Here is a 17,058-nt window from a genome sequence, read left to right on the forward strand (position 1 = left end):
ATGAAATTAGTATCGACTGTTCGAGAAGTGACTCAGTTTAGTCTGTGATTAACTGCATCAGACACATCCATCTAGATTATAGTGTAAGTCTCGTCATGTAAACATGGTGCTAAACTTAAAAATCATCAAGTGGTGGATAACACTGAACATCCTGAGCGTTTGTTGCTACAACTACCTTTTTCTCAAAGTTTTCTTGAGCAAGCTGCTGTGAATGAATTAAAAATTTCTTTCTTATTGTCGTCATCTCTCAGAAAACTTTGCCAATTTTGAGGAATTTGTTTTGACTCTGTATTTGTCTGTGTATTCCCTTTCCCCAAAATGTATCTCTCTTTTTTGTAGCAGCCTTTGTACGCATCCGAGACTACATAGAGTTGTTACAATTTCAAGGTGTTTCCTAACGAGTATGCTGATTGGGTATTATGTCCTGACCTTAATAAAATACCTTTACTCAGGATGTTCAGTGTTATCCACCACCTGATGTATTTCGAGTTTAGCACCATGTTCGCATGAAGAGGCTTACAAAAGAATCATGGCGCATGTGTCTGATGTAGTGAGACACGAACTTATACGAGTCATGATACGAACAGTCTGTCTCTATTCCGTGACAAAGGGGTAGACGTACTATTGACTGTGTTTGAGAAGGCCAAAAACTTTAGATTAATATCTATCAATGGTCTTTAAATGTACTGGGCAATGAGTGATCACACACACTAAATGTGATCAATGCCTTAACCGGTTGTGATACGGTTTTCTCTTTGCTTGACAAGAAAAAAACTACGCGTTGGAGACATTGATTACATTACAGATGGGGCTAAGATGGTTAACGAAGCAAGAAAATAACTATTTGCACAAAAAGGAAGGCTAATTTAGGTACTGGTTTCTATGATGAGTGTATTTACTACCACTGGGTCGATGCCACTGCTGGTGGAGGGTATCACCAGCCCAGTAGTCAGCACTTTTGTGCTGACATGAATTATCATTGATTGATTGGTTATATTTATAAATTTACTGTTTACAAAAATTTGAACTTTTGAAATACTAAGGTTTTTTTACCTCAGGCATAGATTACCTTAGCTGTATTTGGTAAAACGTTTAGGAATTTTGGTCCTCAATGCTCTTCAACTTCGTACTTTATTTGGCCTTTTTAACTCTTTTGGATTCGAGCGTCACTGATGAGTTTTTTTGTAGACGAAGCGCGAGTCTGGTGTATATACAAAATTTAGTCCTGGTATCTATGATGAGTTTATTTTCCTCAACTTGGTCTAGTCATTTCCAGTAAGTTAAACGTGCAGGTGTTTACGGAGACGAGCTTTGGATTAGCTCTTTTGCTACCAAGTCCAGGCGCTTATGGATGGCGACTGGACAAAGAGGATCCCTTTTGAAAAGTCTTTCTGAGCCCTCATCATTTTGTCAGAAGCTTGTGCATTGTGGATGTAAGAAAGAATGTCGCGGTCGGTGTTAATGTTGAAAATCGGGTTTCCAGTTCACTGCTTTGTGTGCATGTGTATGTGACTGCGAATAAACATGTATTGTTGGCCAAACAGTAGTATTTTTAAAAATGTTTTAGTATTATAGTGATTTTATTTTGTTTTAATCAATCTTTTCAAAACTCTACATCGAAAAAATGGATTAAAAACTCATCTTTGAAACTACGCCATATATTTTTACCGGAAGTGTCATCTTTGTATTTAAACATTTACAACAAAATAGAATAAGTGGTTTTGAGGATAACTGATAACTTAAAGCCAAAAGTTAAATGATCAAAACAAAAAACAACATTATCTTTACAATTTAAAAAAAAGTTGAATATTTGAATAATAAATTGATATTTCTTTGTCCACTATTTTGGATATTACCAGATGTAGGGGTTTAAAAACAGATTTCTTATACATTGTATCCATTAGAAGCACCAAAGAAAGGTTCCTGCAGAATGTAAGATAGAAGTAATACTTTAAAACACATTTCAATTACTCTACCTAAAAAAATAGCTTATTTCAGTACAATGTCCGCCATGTTAGATTTTACTGGAAGTAGGTTTTTTAAGACATCTAATACATATTATGATAGAAGCATGATAATAACGCTTTTTCAAATACTAGCCTTCGATATTAGACTGATTTAAGTATGTAGTCTGCCATTTTTGATTTTACCGGGAGTGAGACATTTTTTTCAAATGCCTCCCTATCGGAAATAAAAGAATTATAGGTCAGTAGGGTCTATATGCCAAATTTCATGCTTGTAGCAGGATATGCACAATTCGTCTGAAATATACTTGAAGCCGCCAGACTATGCTATGCTAAGTTGTTTACCTTTTTCGTCTAGACCAAAACACTGCAATAATCATAACTTTACTTTAAAATTTATGACGCAAATTTGTTTAGCAATGTAATTTCACCCCTAGTACAGTATTTAACAGTATTATATACATGTACATGTAGCTATTAACTAATACACTGTTCACGATAGGGACTATTAGAGGACCAGGAAAATTAAAGAACAAATGTTTGCACCTGTCCTAAGTCAGGAATCTGATGTACAGTAGTTGTCGTTTGTTTATGTAATATATAAGTTTTTCTCTTTTTTCGTTTTGTTTATATATATTAGACCGTTGGTTTTCCCGTTTGAATGGGTTTACACTAGTAATTTTGGGATCCTTTATAGCTTGTTGTTCGGTGTGAGCCAAGGCTCCGTGTTGAAAGCCGTACTTTAACCTATAATGGTTTATTTTTTAAATTGCTATTTGGATGGAGAGTTGTCTCATTAGCAATCACACTACATCTTCCTATATCTAATAACAGTGTTTTTGGACCAGGCCTCAAACAGAAGTATTTGTATTTAAAAAATCACGTTATCATCTCATGGTCTTAATGGGAAAAACTTTGTCGTGTAAAGGAATATTTGCGTTATGACAGGTATTATGAAGATACACATTTTCTTTTTAACACTAAAATGTTGGTAATCTGATAGTAATGATACATGTACCCAATTATGAATCAATATATTCTATACATTTATAGTATTTATCATTTTATGTGGATTCTCCTAAACCATTTTAAAGCTTTCTTATGGTTTTCGAATAAAATTATATAATTATTACATGGTCGCTCTACTTTCTGTTATACTATGATGAATGGCTTGTTTTGAATTTTCCTGCGTAAAATGGTTGAACGTCCCGGAAGTGAAAATCTGTAAATTCTAAATTAAATGGTAAAAAACCCGGAACGGCTATTTCGGAACTCAACCATTAGATTTGACTTTTCGAATAATTTGACCTGCAGCATAATTGAGGAGAAGACTTTTCCTGATTTACTTAGACTAAATTAGTCCGGCTCCCCTCACAAACATGTTTTTTTTAAATAAACCAGATGTAAATGAATAATGCAATATCATGTCATTTTAAAAGTTTATTGGACAGCTTCTCAAGAAACCGAAAAGTAAAGTGATAAAACTGCTTTCAACTTTGTAATTTATTTGCCGTTTTTATCTCTTTTGATTCAAGTCACTGATGATATTTGTGTTGTGTCTTCTGTACTATTATTTGTCTGTTTGTATTTTATGTTAAGCCATGACGTTGTCAGTTTGTGTTTTATCTATGAGTTTGACTCTCCCTCTGGTATCTTTCGCCCTCTTTTGTAGACGAAACGCATGTCTGGCCTTCAAAATGTCACGAAAAAACATTTTCTTAACAAGAATGTATCCCTAGTACACGAATGCACCACTCGCACTATCATTTTCTATGTTCAATGGACTATGAATGTGGGGTAAAAACTCTAATTTGGCGTAAAAATCAGAAAGATCATATCATATGGAACATGTGTACTTAGTTTCAGTCGATTGGACCTTAACTTCATCAAACACTACCTTGACCAAAAACTTAAACATGGAGCGGGACAGACGGATGAACGAACGGACGGAAGAACGAACGGACGGACGAACGGACGCACAGACCAGACTATCGGAGGTGGGGCATACAAATCTAAAATTCAGTTTCTTCTTTTTGAAAACTCAAAATTCATAATTTTATTTAATCTAAAAAAGTAACTTGTCGTTCAGCATTTTACAAAATGTTTTAGGTGTTATACCACCAAATTATAGTACGTCGCATCTGGTTGTAGATGAAAATAGGTCGAAAAAAAATATTGAATTTGACAGTTGTAGGTAATTAATCCTTCATTTTATTGCAGTAACATATTTCTGTGTCATAAACATATGTCTTGGGTATTTCGAAGCGCCATTATTATTTTATTTGGTATTTCTATATAATATTTTGTAATCTTGAGGTTACATGGTGACTAAATCTTGTGCATAGATAACATAAGGGGTAACATTTGATTGGTTAACTTCCAGTGATGGTTATTTGCTTATATTCAATGAAATGTAATGTGATTTTTTTTCTATAGTACTGGACCGGATGAAAATTTACCAATACCAAATATTTCTTTATTTGAAACAAATATAAATTCTACACATTTTTTTGAAAAGTGCAAATTTAACAAAGACTTATATGGGGAAATCGATGGTGGTAATACACCTTTATACTCTACGGAAAGAAGCGATTACATATAAAAAAACAGTTTCCATTGACTTCTACAGTAAAACCCTTGCCAAAATGGAGCACTTATACTGTATGCATGACCTGCCGCTAAACAACATAATTTAATTATTTTTCGGTTGCAGTTCACATTTTCTATCCTTCATTGCTGCTGTACCATATTTTAGAACCTAGATATTATATATGTTGATAATGTGTTCGGCTGAATATGCATTAATTAATTGCCACTAAGAAAGAAACACGTAATCTATCATCAGCATTTATATCGGTAAACGTTTAATTTTAATAAAAAAAAAGAATAATGTGATCTTTATACTTTCATTTAAAGTATATTTGACTTTATAATTTTCGAATCATCATAACTGGTTTCGAAACTACTGTTCTCCAGTACGGTTTTGCATCAGAAGAAGTGAGATCACAATGTGAACACTTTTTATACCACCACGATCCGTCGTTATTTTCTGCACAATTGGTATAGTATAGGTCGTTGTCCTGGTCCATTGTGGTAAATTTCATACCATTGTGATTTATGAACCGATTACCTAAAACGAAGAATGAATTTTTTGTCGAAAATAAATTATAGAACATAATACGTGCATTAACTATAAGCAACATCTATTATGAGTTTTCAGCTTTCTCCTATGTAAATATCAAACAAAAGTGGGTATAAAAGATATATATGTAAGCCTGTAAAGTGCGATGGTCACGCTAAAGTGCGATGGTCTATGCTAAAGTACTATGGTGTCTCACGCTAAAGTTCGATGGTTGGTTGTTCGCTAAAATACGATGCTGTATCACGCTGAAGTGCGATGGTCCAAAGGGTAAAATTCGAATTATTAAAATATCGAGGTTTGAAATTCTTTTTTCAAACGATATTATGCCAAGGTATAACATATGTGATCGTCTTTACAATTTACCGGCAGGCTGAAGTGATTGCCTCTAAATTAACAAGTCCGACCAAGAAATAATTGCTACAAAGGTAGTTTATGTTTTGCTAATATGATATTTCATATACAATGATTTTTAACAATTCGGAGCGTTTTGGATATTTGGATTATTTGTGTAATTACCATTCACACTAATGTTACAACCTCCCTTACATTTGTCATTACAAGTTAAAATACAAAATTCGTTCCATGTCGGAAGATGCTACATTTATTTGTATAAGCTTTAATCTTAATGCGAGAGAAATACAATGTTCGCCGAGCTTTCTCCTTTTTCGTAGCGATTAAGAATACATGTTTTATTTTCCTAAAATGTACAGAACAAACTAATGTTTTAGCAGACAATTTAAAGTTCAAGCATATAAATATGTATTTCTAGTATATCACTAACCGCTCGATGACAATATTGCAGAAGCGGTGGGATTTTTAAAATGGAATTACAAAGATACTTTCTCTAGTAGTAGAATGGAGTGTTTATATTTAATTAATGATCATAATACGTTGTATATATATAAAGACTAACATCTTTGTTGAACTTTACAACCCTTTGGTCGTTACTACTGCTGTTTTGTTTCCGTAGTCGGCATTTCTGTGCGTGCATGATATATTATATAAAATGTCCTTTTCCTGTAAATTCCGTTGTTTTTAAATGATAAATATTTCAAATAACAATGTTTTTTTCTACCTTTAGATATATCAATCTTTACCCAGATTCAGCACAATTGTTTTCAATGCTTTTTTTCAACTTTGTCATAGATCTGACATCCCCTCTATTTGATCGGGCGCACTGATAAGGTTAGTCTTATGTAGACGAAATCGTGTCTGGTGTATTAGAGTATCAGCCTTATATCATTGATGAGTTTGAAGAAGGCATTTTTATCTTTTAATATTTTGATTTGGTTACTTTTATACCCTTTTATAATCCTTCACAAAAAGCAGGTGATTAAAGATAGTTATTAATCTGATAAATGTTAGTATAATATAAGCTGTTGCAATTCGCCGTTTCAGAATCTAATGCATCCTGGGTAATATTTTGAAAAGCGTACACCAAAGCGTTTTGATTGGTTTAAAACGATATAAACAATGGAAATTCAACCAATGACGTAACGTTATTTTCACTTTGGGGTACGAACAATGAAATTACCCATGATGCTCTAGATTCTGAAACGGCCAATTCAAAGGTGTGCCCAAAACTTTGAAATTCGTTAATATATTACAGTTTTTGATACTTGAGGTGATAGGGTCTCATTTGTTTATGCCTGAATTAAATACCGTAAAAACAATAGTTAATGTATCTGTCTTGCTTAGTACTAAAGTAATTATAAATAAAAAAAATATAAATAAAAACATCTCCAAGAAAAAATTAAAACGTAAAGTTCTTTATCAAAAGGCAAAATCAATTGCTCAAACACATCAAACGAATGGAATACAACTTACATACGTTTGATTTGGTAAGTCATCTTTCAATACTGTAGATTTCAATTTTATTGCGTGCATTTATCATAATGAATACGATGTTTTTGAAATTGACAAAGTTTCGAAATTATTTTTTTCGAGTTCAGAAATATCTACATGCATATGTATTAATTTGACAGCGAATGTGAGTTGTAATAATTGCGATACTCCTTCGGTCGCATTGTTCGCATTTTTGTTTGACAGAATTTGGATTCGAGGGTTACTAATGCAAGTGAACCAAAAAAGAAATTCAGACGCAACATTTTTAGTTAAGAGAAATTCTCATCAATTATATAGTGATATACATAATTATGACAACACGACAGTTGATATATTCAACCAGTAATTAACCATGACAAATAAAAACCATTAACAAAATTCTATAATTAAACAACAACTAATAAAAGATAAAATGCTTGACCTGCATTTCCAGAGTAGTCACCAACAGTTAGTTTGTATTTCGATGCAGCATCGCCGACAACAAATGTTTTATATACAGCGTATATTTCGTTGTTGTGTGCATCTAACATGTCCACTCTCAACTCATACTTTCCACTGGAGGTCAACAGATGGGTGTATTTGTTGCCTAAATATGAAAGAAAATTTATGTTTAATTCTTCAAATATTTTATGTTTTTATTCTATATAAAACATTTTTAGCATACTTGTTCATTAGACCTTATATGAATACTTTTCTCATTATATATCTCAAAATATAATATATATAATTTTTTTTTTTTTTTTTTTTTATCTAAGAACAACTTACCGAACCAGAATTCGCCATGTATATCACCAAATCCATTTTCGCATTCAACCCAGGTACGTTTGAAATTAACAGATCCACTGCACCGTTTTAACATAACCTAAAACAAGGAAATATTTTTTTTAGAGAATAATTATACAATTACTTAACAATATCACGATCATATCAGCCGTAGACACTGATATACTGTAAACCCAAAAGTTATAGCGATTTTTTTGGCGAATAATGCGAATGGGCGAGTACCGCAATAACGAAAACTCGCATTCTGATTTCTGATACAAATATCATCATGCTGTTTTTACTGGAATAGCTAAAGTTTTTCTCGCATGTTCATTCTTCAAAACTTGCAATAATTAATACACGCAATAGTGTTGAGACTGCATCAGTGATTATATAAAAAAGAAGATGTGGTATTATTGCCAATGAGACAACTATCCACAAGTGACCAAAATGACGCAGACATTAACAACTATAGGTCACCGTTCGGCCTTCAACAATGAGCAAAGCCCATACCGCATAGTCAGCTATAAAAGGCCCCGAAAAGACAATGTAAAACAATTTAAACGAGAAAACTAACGGCCTTATTCAGCTGTTATTTATATATAAAAAATATCGAAATACCAATATATAACACATAAACAAACGACAACCACTGAATTACAGGCTCCTGACTTGGGACAGACACATACATAAATAATGAGGCGGGGTTAAACATGCTAGCGGTATCCCTACCCCTAACCTGGGACAGTGGTATAACAGTACAACATAAGAACGAACTATAAAAATCAGTTAAAAAAGGCTTAACGTTGGTTGAATATTTATACGATGTGTAATATTAAAAAGTCCATTTTATATACACTTCGTTATATACCTGATGTGTATTTTCACGTGACGTGATGTAATTAAGATTGTCGTCATATAGATTTGTAGGTTTGAGTAAGTCTTTGTGGTCGAAACTGATATCGATATCATCACGGATGACCGAAGCATAACGATTGAATTGTATTGTATTACACAATGTTGCGTCGTTATTCTCCTCTTATATTTAATGCGTTTCCCTCAGTTTTAGTTTGTTACCCCGATTTTGTTTTTTGTCCATGGATTTATTAGTTGTGAACAGCGGTGTACTACTGTTGTCTTTATTTACATATACATTGTGTATTTGTATTAAGTACAAAGACTAATTATACGAGTTGACTCTTTAAACCGCCATTTCAATATATTGATTTTTTTGTAGGATACTCTTAGGTGGGTTTTTCCCCCGCTAGTTAAAGAATTAAATTGAAGTTACACAATGTTCTGTCATTACTGTTATTTGTAAACACATTTAAATATCAAGCCCACTATTTTCTAATTATATAAAAGAGCATTCATTTTTGATCAAATTAATACCACGATAGTAAGTCTGACATTGAAGTTCACATCAAAGGAAAATAAAGTAGCCCATACCGTCCAGCCTCCGCCGTCTGTGGTCATGTCACAGTACGCCTGGACAGGATTATCTCCCCCTGGATAAATCGTGTAAACACCATCATTCAGTTTTTTCTTTGTTTGTCTCTGTAACTCTGTACAATCGTTGTACTGTGCAACTGATGGTGAAGATATGTCTGTAAAAAATAAAATGTGTAGGTTTGTTTTTCTCAAACACATTTATAGTATTTAAGGAATTACACTACTTTCAATTTAAATCTTTTCGATAAAAAATTCGTCCATTTGTAGGTTAATTCCAACTCTGTATTTGACATAAGTGATAAATAAATGAATTTCATAACCTTCAAAAATAGAGACCCAAGTTATTTTAATCAGAGTTCTTGGTTTATCAGTAGAAATTTGAGGTCAAGGTCAAAGTCATTTTCAAATTTAGATGTTTGATTGTTATCGCTTTCCCTTAGAATCCGCTATAAATAATTACAAAAGAATTATACCAAATTGCTAGCTTAAACTTATGTTGAACTTTAAATAAGAGATTTCCTCTTTGAGAATTTCAAATAACTTGAAAGATGATATATCTCAATAATCATATATAAGAAGAAACCTTGCGTAATTTGCTTTGAGGTCCTTGCAATTTATTTCAAGGTCAAATGGGATAAATTTTGGAATCAGTGTTACTATATCTATCATATGTATATCAAACATATACGATATCTAACATTTATTTTATGCTTTTGAAACTGACTTTGCTTAACCAAACACGTTCATTGTAAAGAGTTATTTCCCCTAAATACTTTTAATCGTTGTATTTATTACTTCGATACTGTAAAATAAGATCTTTTTATACCTCAGGTTGGAATATAACATTTGACTTCTTCTGTTTTGAAATAAATGAAATGGGTTTGTAGCTGTGAAGGTATTATTGTTATAGCTATGGGGTGTTTTGATATTGTTATCCCCGAAAAATTGTTATCCCCGAAAAATAAAACGAGGTCAAAATCAAAAGACACGGTCATGTTTTCAATTTTTTATTTTGGCTTTTATCGCTTTTTCTAAGAAACAACTTTCTAAACAAGACTTCGACGAAATTTGAAAAAAAAATAAACTGTTAGTTGCGAAAACTATAACATAAATTTATTAAAAGGTTGCGTTGATTTTTAATGAGTTTTTTTCACGCCAATTTTGTTTTCTTGCAACATGTCTCTGAGAGATTTGTTAGCTCACCTGGCCCGAAAAATGCCAAGTTAATGTTTTTACATCTCTTGACGTCCGTCGGATATCGTTCGTCATCGTCTGTTAACTTTTCCCCTCTGAAACTTTTGAGCCAAATAAATCAAAACTTGATCTAAATCATCCTTAAGGGTATATACATGTAGTAAAATGTAGGGGATAACCCCGCTCGTCCTCCTAGATAACCACCATGACTAAAATAGAACATGGGGATGAAAAGCAGTTTTTGGCTTAAATCTCTGATATAATCTGAGAGAAAATCTGATATAAGTAAAAGGTTCATCTGATAATCTGCCCTGAAACACCCGTTATTAGGTTGCTGTCCCCTGAACAGATAATTTTAAGGAAATATTGCAGTTTTATATATTTATATTACAAATTATAGAAAGAGATAAACTGTAAACAACAATCATGTTCATCAAATTACGATCCATATATAAGTTAGTATGACTAATATTATCAATTGACCACTAAAGGAGTTGATAGTAAATTTTTCGTAGATTTTTGTCACCTTTTACAAATATCATCCCTACTTAATCTAATGGGTCAATATTATTACACTACGCAAAAATTTCAATAGTTTATCCGGTTTGAAAATGTAACCGATGACCAAGTCATCCGACCAACATGGCCACCATAGCTAAAGATAGAACATAGGAGTTTACTATACAAGTCTATGGGGAAATGGTAAAAAACAATTTCAAATTGTCACACCATGCAAAGTGATTTTTAAAATAATAATAAGGAGTCTTCATTGAGTAGTGTAAAACAACAAATTTGATCAACTGCTTTTAATTCAACTATTGGACAAAATTAACTAACATTGGCCTCAATCATTACCAATGTATTTAATACAATTAACAGGCTCAGGCTATTTTTATACAATATATTTTATGAATGCGTATCTTTGTATTTGTGAGCTCTTAAAGACATATTAGTGAAATAAATATGTTTTCTTTTAAAGTGAAATTTTCCTTTATTCAGGTGAATTGCATTAAACATATATTTGTATATTTTTGATACATTGTTTGACTATATAATTTTGTATACGGCAGTGGTCGTGTAGAGTGTTTTGGGGGACATATCTATTTTAAGAAAGCCAAGGTGTTTTGACGCGAAAATAGACCATCACGTATTTCTTTAAAACATGTCTTCAACTGTGAGATAAGATAATAAAGAACACTAACCGTTAATGTTTTAAACTTTTTAAACAGCAATAGTTAAAATAAAAAAAAAATAACAATTTTACGTCACAATTGTTTAAAGATTTTCTTTAAAAAATTTGTGGGATTCCACGTACTTTTGCCTGAAATAAAAGAGACTAAAAGCCCCTTTCATTTGATATTCTGCACGGTCATTCATCTTTTATTCATATAACAGGTGACTTTGGTTTGAATGTGTATTAAAAAATCAATTAACCATGATTTTTAAAAATAAGGGATAGGAACTCATATATACGATTTCATCATATCGCTTTGGACTGACGTTTGCATTTCGTTCGTTCAATAGGCCATTGTGCTTGAGTTCTTTACAGTCATTTTTTTTTAATTTGCGAGAAGATACTCACAAGCAGAGGAACTAAATTGAGAATATGACTTGACTTCAGTTTTTTTTGGTGGACTAGAGTCTTCAAATTAGATAACGTACTAGGTCTTTATCATTGCGGTTCATGAATCATGAGTTTAATTCACCTATCCCTTTTCTTTGCTTTTGTCACATTATAGCGCAATTAACATTTACCGAAACATTCTACGAACTTAATTAGCAATTTGGGAAACATGAATTTGTTAATTACCGTTTAGGTTGCGAGAAACATATTCCCACATGATAAACAGTGTTAATAAAGATGAATCTTACAAATAATAATGTTCGGTTTGGCAGGGTTAAAATTAAAATCGCGTAAATTTTATAATAACAAATATATATTAAATAGATTAGCGAGAAGTTAATAAAAAAACAACAAAAAAACACACAATAGAAACAAATGAATAGAAAAAAACAAATGAATAGAAAGAAACAAATATAAAAAGTTTTTTTTGAAGAATTTCATTGTCAAAACTTGAGTGGTGTTTCTTGGCAATTGGTCCCGTGATAGTATATTATGGAAGAAATTAACATTAATACAAAAAGGACTGAAATTGTATGATGCTCAAATTTTTGTAATGGGAACTAAATGTATATGCCACACCAATTTAATTTCTTGTTCTACGGATTTTTGGACTCCAAAATTTGGGGCGAGCGAGCGATTTAAAATTTTAATAAAAAAATATTTAATTTGCAAATTTTTAAGGCGAAGCTTCAAACGTAAAGGCAAGCGATTATAATATTTTCTTGTTAACATAACATAGTAGGTTTTGACAATATTAAAACTGGATTTATCACTTGTACTTTGACATTTCTTTAATTGCTGAAGTATTTTTTCCCTGTTCACCAAGAAATAATTAAATCTGGTCTATATATATGTGTGACTGACAATGAGACAATTCTCCATCCAAGTCATAATCAGTTTTGAGGCAACCCCTTAATGTTATAAATATCCCTTTTACATGTTTTATGATGGATCAATATAAGTTATAATATATTTGTTTTTACAAAAGGGCTCATATTTTCTCAAAGAACTATATATCTTTCTGGTAATAAATGGTCAAAACATGTCCAAGATTTTTTGTAATATTAACACATTTACTGTAACAGTTTAATATTTTTTAAAATAACACGTCATTTCTTCTTTATCAAATTCAAATTTCGAAGAGATAGCAAAATCTGTTTTCTTGCATTGTGCCTGTGTGCATCATTTCAAATTAGAGAATGTAACTTTGAAATGTTTCATTGTTAATACCATCGAGCCCAGTAATAATAAGTTCACGTTTGAATATTTGCTACTACCACCAAGATCTGCATCAGAAGCGGCTCCATCCAGGAAGTAATGTTTTATTCTCTAGTCTCAATTCAAGATTATGAATGAGTAGAATATATTATTAAGGTTAAAAAAAGAGGTCAGGAAAGTTATGTGACACTCGTAACTGCAATTTAATGTTTAGTGGAATGAGAGCTGAAATGAGTTCAGACTTTTAATACATTTCGATAGCATTTTAAAGATCTTTTTTTTTAATTTAACCGAAGTCTACTGCAAGGGATACTTAAACGACCTCAATGATTATCCAGGAAAATCTCGCACTCAACCAGCTTTATTTTTTCACCTAGTTCATGATAATACAAGAATTGAGAAGCCTATGGTGTACTAGTAGGGGCGGATCCAGCCATTTAAAAAAAGGGGGGTTCCAACTATATGTCCCCATTCAAATGCATTGATCGGCAAAAGAAGATTGATCGGGTTCCAACCCCGGCCCTCCCTTTTGATCCGCCAATGAATAGTCCAATTATATAAGAATTTGGAGTTTCATCATTAACATTTAACGTTTTTTATCGGTTATTACTTCTTTTAATTATCACATTTTTACCCCCCCCCCCCCCCCCCCAAAAAAAAAGTATCCGATAAAAATTGTTGAATGTAAATAATTTTCAACTCCAAAGTCTTGTATTACTGGACTAATCTAATAGTTTACTGGTTGTTATTCACTTTGGTTCAAGTCTGTCACTTCACAACATGGTATTTGTTTTTCGTAACTATTTTTTCATGAAAAAGGCCGTTGATTTTATCGTTTGAATTTTTTATATCTGAGTATTTTGTGGCATACACATTATGTGTTTGTCCCTGTATTTGTTGAAAACAGCTTAGTTGTTAATAGTTATTGCTTACATCGACTAGATTTAACCAGTGGCGGGTAGTTGACTCATTTGATGTCATACCACATCTCCTTATTGTTTTATATAATACAAATAGAAAAGCTATGCATTTGCATTATGCAGAGACTAAATTGAGATAAATTTTTAAAGCATCAAACATGATAATTCTCATAAGGTCGCATTCTAATTGCATTAATTTTACACCAGTTAATTTAAAGCATTACACTATATTCATCGCTATTTAAAGCATTTCCCTACAAATTTTATTGCATATCACTGGGTATGTTCCAGTAGTTATTTCACTAGGTACGTCGATCGTTAAAGGATCATATAAGGTGTACGGTTTCCATTTTACATGACTTTTTTGTATGAAATATCTGCGAAGGGTGAATACTCTGATATTTTCTATTTTGTTAAAATGTATACATAAGCGAGTCCTTATTTTTAACCTCATTGCGGTCTAAAAAACTTCTGAAGATTAAATGAAATCAACGCGTTTTAAATTTAAGCGTCTGAAGCGCTTTTCTGGATTAACCTAGATAAGGGACACTAAAGGCAGAACATTTTAAAGCCACGGATGTATAAGAACTAAAATAGTTGGAGAGCTATAGTATGCATTATGCTTATTTACCACATGGGTGACTGGGGAAACGAAATATGGTCGCTTGGTCTTCTCCAGACCGGCAGTAAAAATCTTGCCTAAGAGGAGCGTCCGTTTGGCTGTGCAGGATGTATTAAGCTCGCAGTCACGTCCGGTCAGAATGGGGACGTTGAATCCGATGCCTCGTGTAAAGTGAGTGCCACACTCTATGCCCGTTAAAAACCATTTCAACAACTATAATTTGAGGGTTGCGCAGGAGGACTGTTGCACGGCAAAATGTCTGTCCCTATCAAATACACCCTTATTTTCAAGCGTCACTCCCACTTTCTTAGACCATCATCCCGGGTGGCCTCTGTTATGAACAAAACTTCCTCTTGTATTTATTGTTAACTTGTTCTCGTTCTGAACATGCATGAAATATTTGCCACTGGACGTTAAGCAATCAACAATCAACCAATCAATCAATCAATTTAAACCCTTAAATGTGGATTTTTAACAAATAGTTTCTTCTGTTACTTAAACTTCATTCAGCAATCATTACATCATTCTTTGTCATTTAATTAAAGAAAAGGGAAAGTGATCGAGACGGGAGTAGGTTCAGTAAGATCACTGTTTGGCCCGATGAATTCTTTTCACCGATGGATTCGTCTTTCATTTTTGACTCGTATATCAATTTAAAAAAAAATCTATTGACCACCAAATAGAAAATCTTGATAATGTAAAAATATCTGCTAATTTTGATGATTTTCCCTATATATCCTTTGTATTATTGGAGTCTTATGCGTCCGTGTAGTTATGCTGTTAATTTCAACGGATCGTATTTAAAAAACGAAAAAGGTTACCCCTTTTTTATTTAATTTTCTGGTGTAATTTTGCAAGCAGAATTCATATGTGAAATTTAAAAAAAAACCATTGTGTAGTTTACTTACGTAAACTTCGCCTTAAATGGTAATCTAGTTGAAAAGATGCAATATTGATGCCCCCTTGTGACAGGTTATTGTCATACTTTCGTTCTGAGAGATATTTTTTTCGGCTTTCAAATGTAAGAATATTGTAAATACCTTGTTGTACTTGCTGGTTTAAAGCGTCATGTATCTCCTGCAGGGTGATAGTTTTGATTAAGTCTGTGGTCGCGTCCTCCTTCAATGAAGACTTAAAAATACCTCGCATTTGTTCTTGCATGGAATTTGGAAGGATATTCCTCATAAGTGTTTGTATGTAACTTTTAATTTTCCTGTTAATGGTATTAGTGTCTAGCATGGCTACCAGGGGTGCTCCATCGTCGTTTAACAACGGAATAGATAATGGATCTGCATTTTCTTTTTTTCCGGTATAATGAGTTTCTGAACTTAATGCTGCTACATATTCGTGTAATTCACCATGTAATAATAAAGAATAAACAACTAACGTAAACATTGTCTTTAATTGCCAACAATGTTTCATCTTTACAAGCCAATGTTCAAATGTGTTACTATGTGAATGTTATTGTTCAAAGGCTGACCTAAGTATTGCGATAATTGCTTAATAATGATAACCTATATGGCTCAAAGATTAAGAAACTTGTTCGATATAACAAAACGTTAAGAGTAATTAGCTTGCGTTATTCAAATGATAACGTGACGATAAAAAACAAATAGGAGACATTTGGAGACATTTCGATTTAATTTTGTAGTAATTGAATTATGATAAACACACGATAACGATTCCTCTGTCAGACACGATGTTTTCTAATCTAATTTATTTTGTAGTCTTTCTATCTTTATGTAAATGATCAGCATGATAGACGTGGTACTCCAATTGTCCAGACAATAACAAATAAGAAAAAAACAATACTAACCAAAGTCAATGATTACCTGTAGTTTGTTAAACATTCGAAATGCATTGTAAATAAATCATTTTTGAAAAATTCCTTTGGTTTAATGATCGAATTGCTCTAAGTAGAAGCAAATACTTGCCGTTCCCATAAGTAAACGTACTATTAAATTGGTGTATAAGAACGGAGCAAACTGAATAAGTGACATGATTTAAACTGTTTATGATAACGTTTTAAGATAGTTTTGGATAAATTTAAACAATTATTTACTTATATGTCTTACATGTATAAAAAAAACCTTTGCTTATACCACATTTTAGCACCGTGTGTTTACGTTTCCTGGTTGTGATGATTTTTTGTTTCACAAGCGTGTATTTTCCCGTTTGAAGGACGTCATGTTAAAATTGTGTTTAATACTTTTGTCGGTTTAAGAAGTGAAACAAAATGTCTGTTTTGCTTTGGAGAATTATTATCACGCTCATTATTGAAATAAAATCCGATGCATCTTGAAGGGTGAATTTGT

At 32.4% G+C, this 17,058-nt stretch overlaps 1 protein-coding gene across 1 annotated transcript; it reads right to left on the reverse strand.

Annotated features, from left to right (window-relative positions):
• Positions 1-7,337: 7,337 nt before the first annotated feature.
• Positions 7,338-16,165, reverse strand: LOC134691554 (fibrinogen-like protein A). Its single transcript, XM_063552119.1, has 4 exons — positions 15,784-16,165; positions 9,163-9,320; positions 7,717-7,813; positions 7,338-7,537 (listed from the first exon to the last, which is right to left on the reverse strand). Exons 1-4 carry the CDS (start codon positions 16,163-16,165, stop codon positions 7,338-7,340), a joined length of 837 nt encoding a protein of 278 aa, XP_063408189.1.
• Between the last annotated feature and the right edge of the window lie 893 nt (positions 16,166-17,058).

Source organism: Mytilus trossulus, chromosome 11 (genome assembly GCF_036588685.1).
Source record: "Mytilus trossulus isolate FHL-02 chromosome 11, PNRI_Mtr1.1.1.hap1, whole genome shotgun sequence".
NCBI classification, from domain to species: Eukaryota; Metazoa; Mollusca; class Bivalvia; order Mytilida; family Mytilidae; genus Mytilus; species Mytilus trossulus.

Bases quoted from the DNA above. Each gene is read 5' to 3' on its own strand.
- LOC134691554 (XM_063552119.1), bottom strand. From the start codon at position 16,165: ATGAAACATTGTTGGCAATTAAAGACAATGTTTACGTTAGTTGTTTAT. The intron at 9,321-15,783 runs GTATTTACAATA...TATTTTTTACAG, and splicing joins AAACCAGCAAGTACAACAAG to ACATATCTTCACCATCAGTT. The intron at 7,538-7,716 runs GTAAGTTGTTCT...TTTCATATTTAG, and splicing joins ACATGGCGAATTCTGGTTCG to GCAACAAATACACCCATCTG.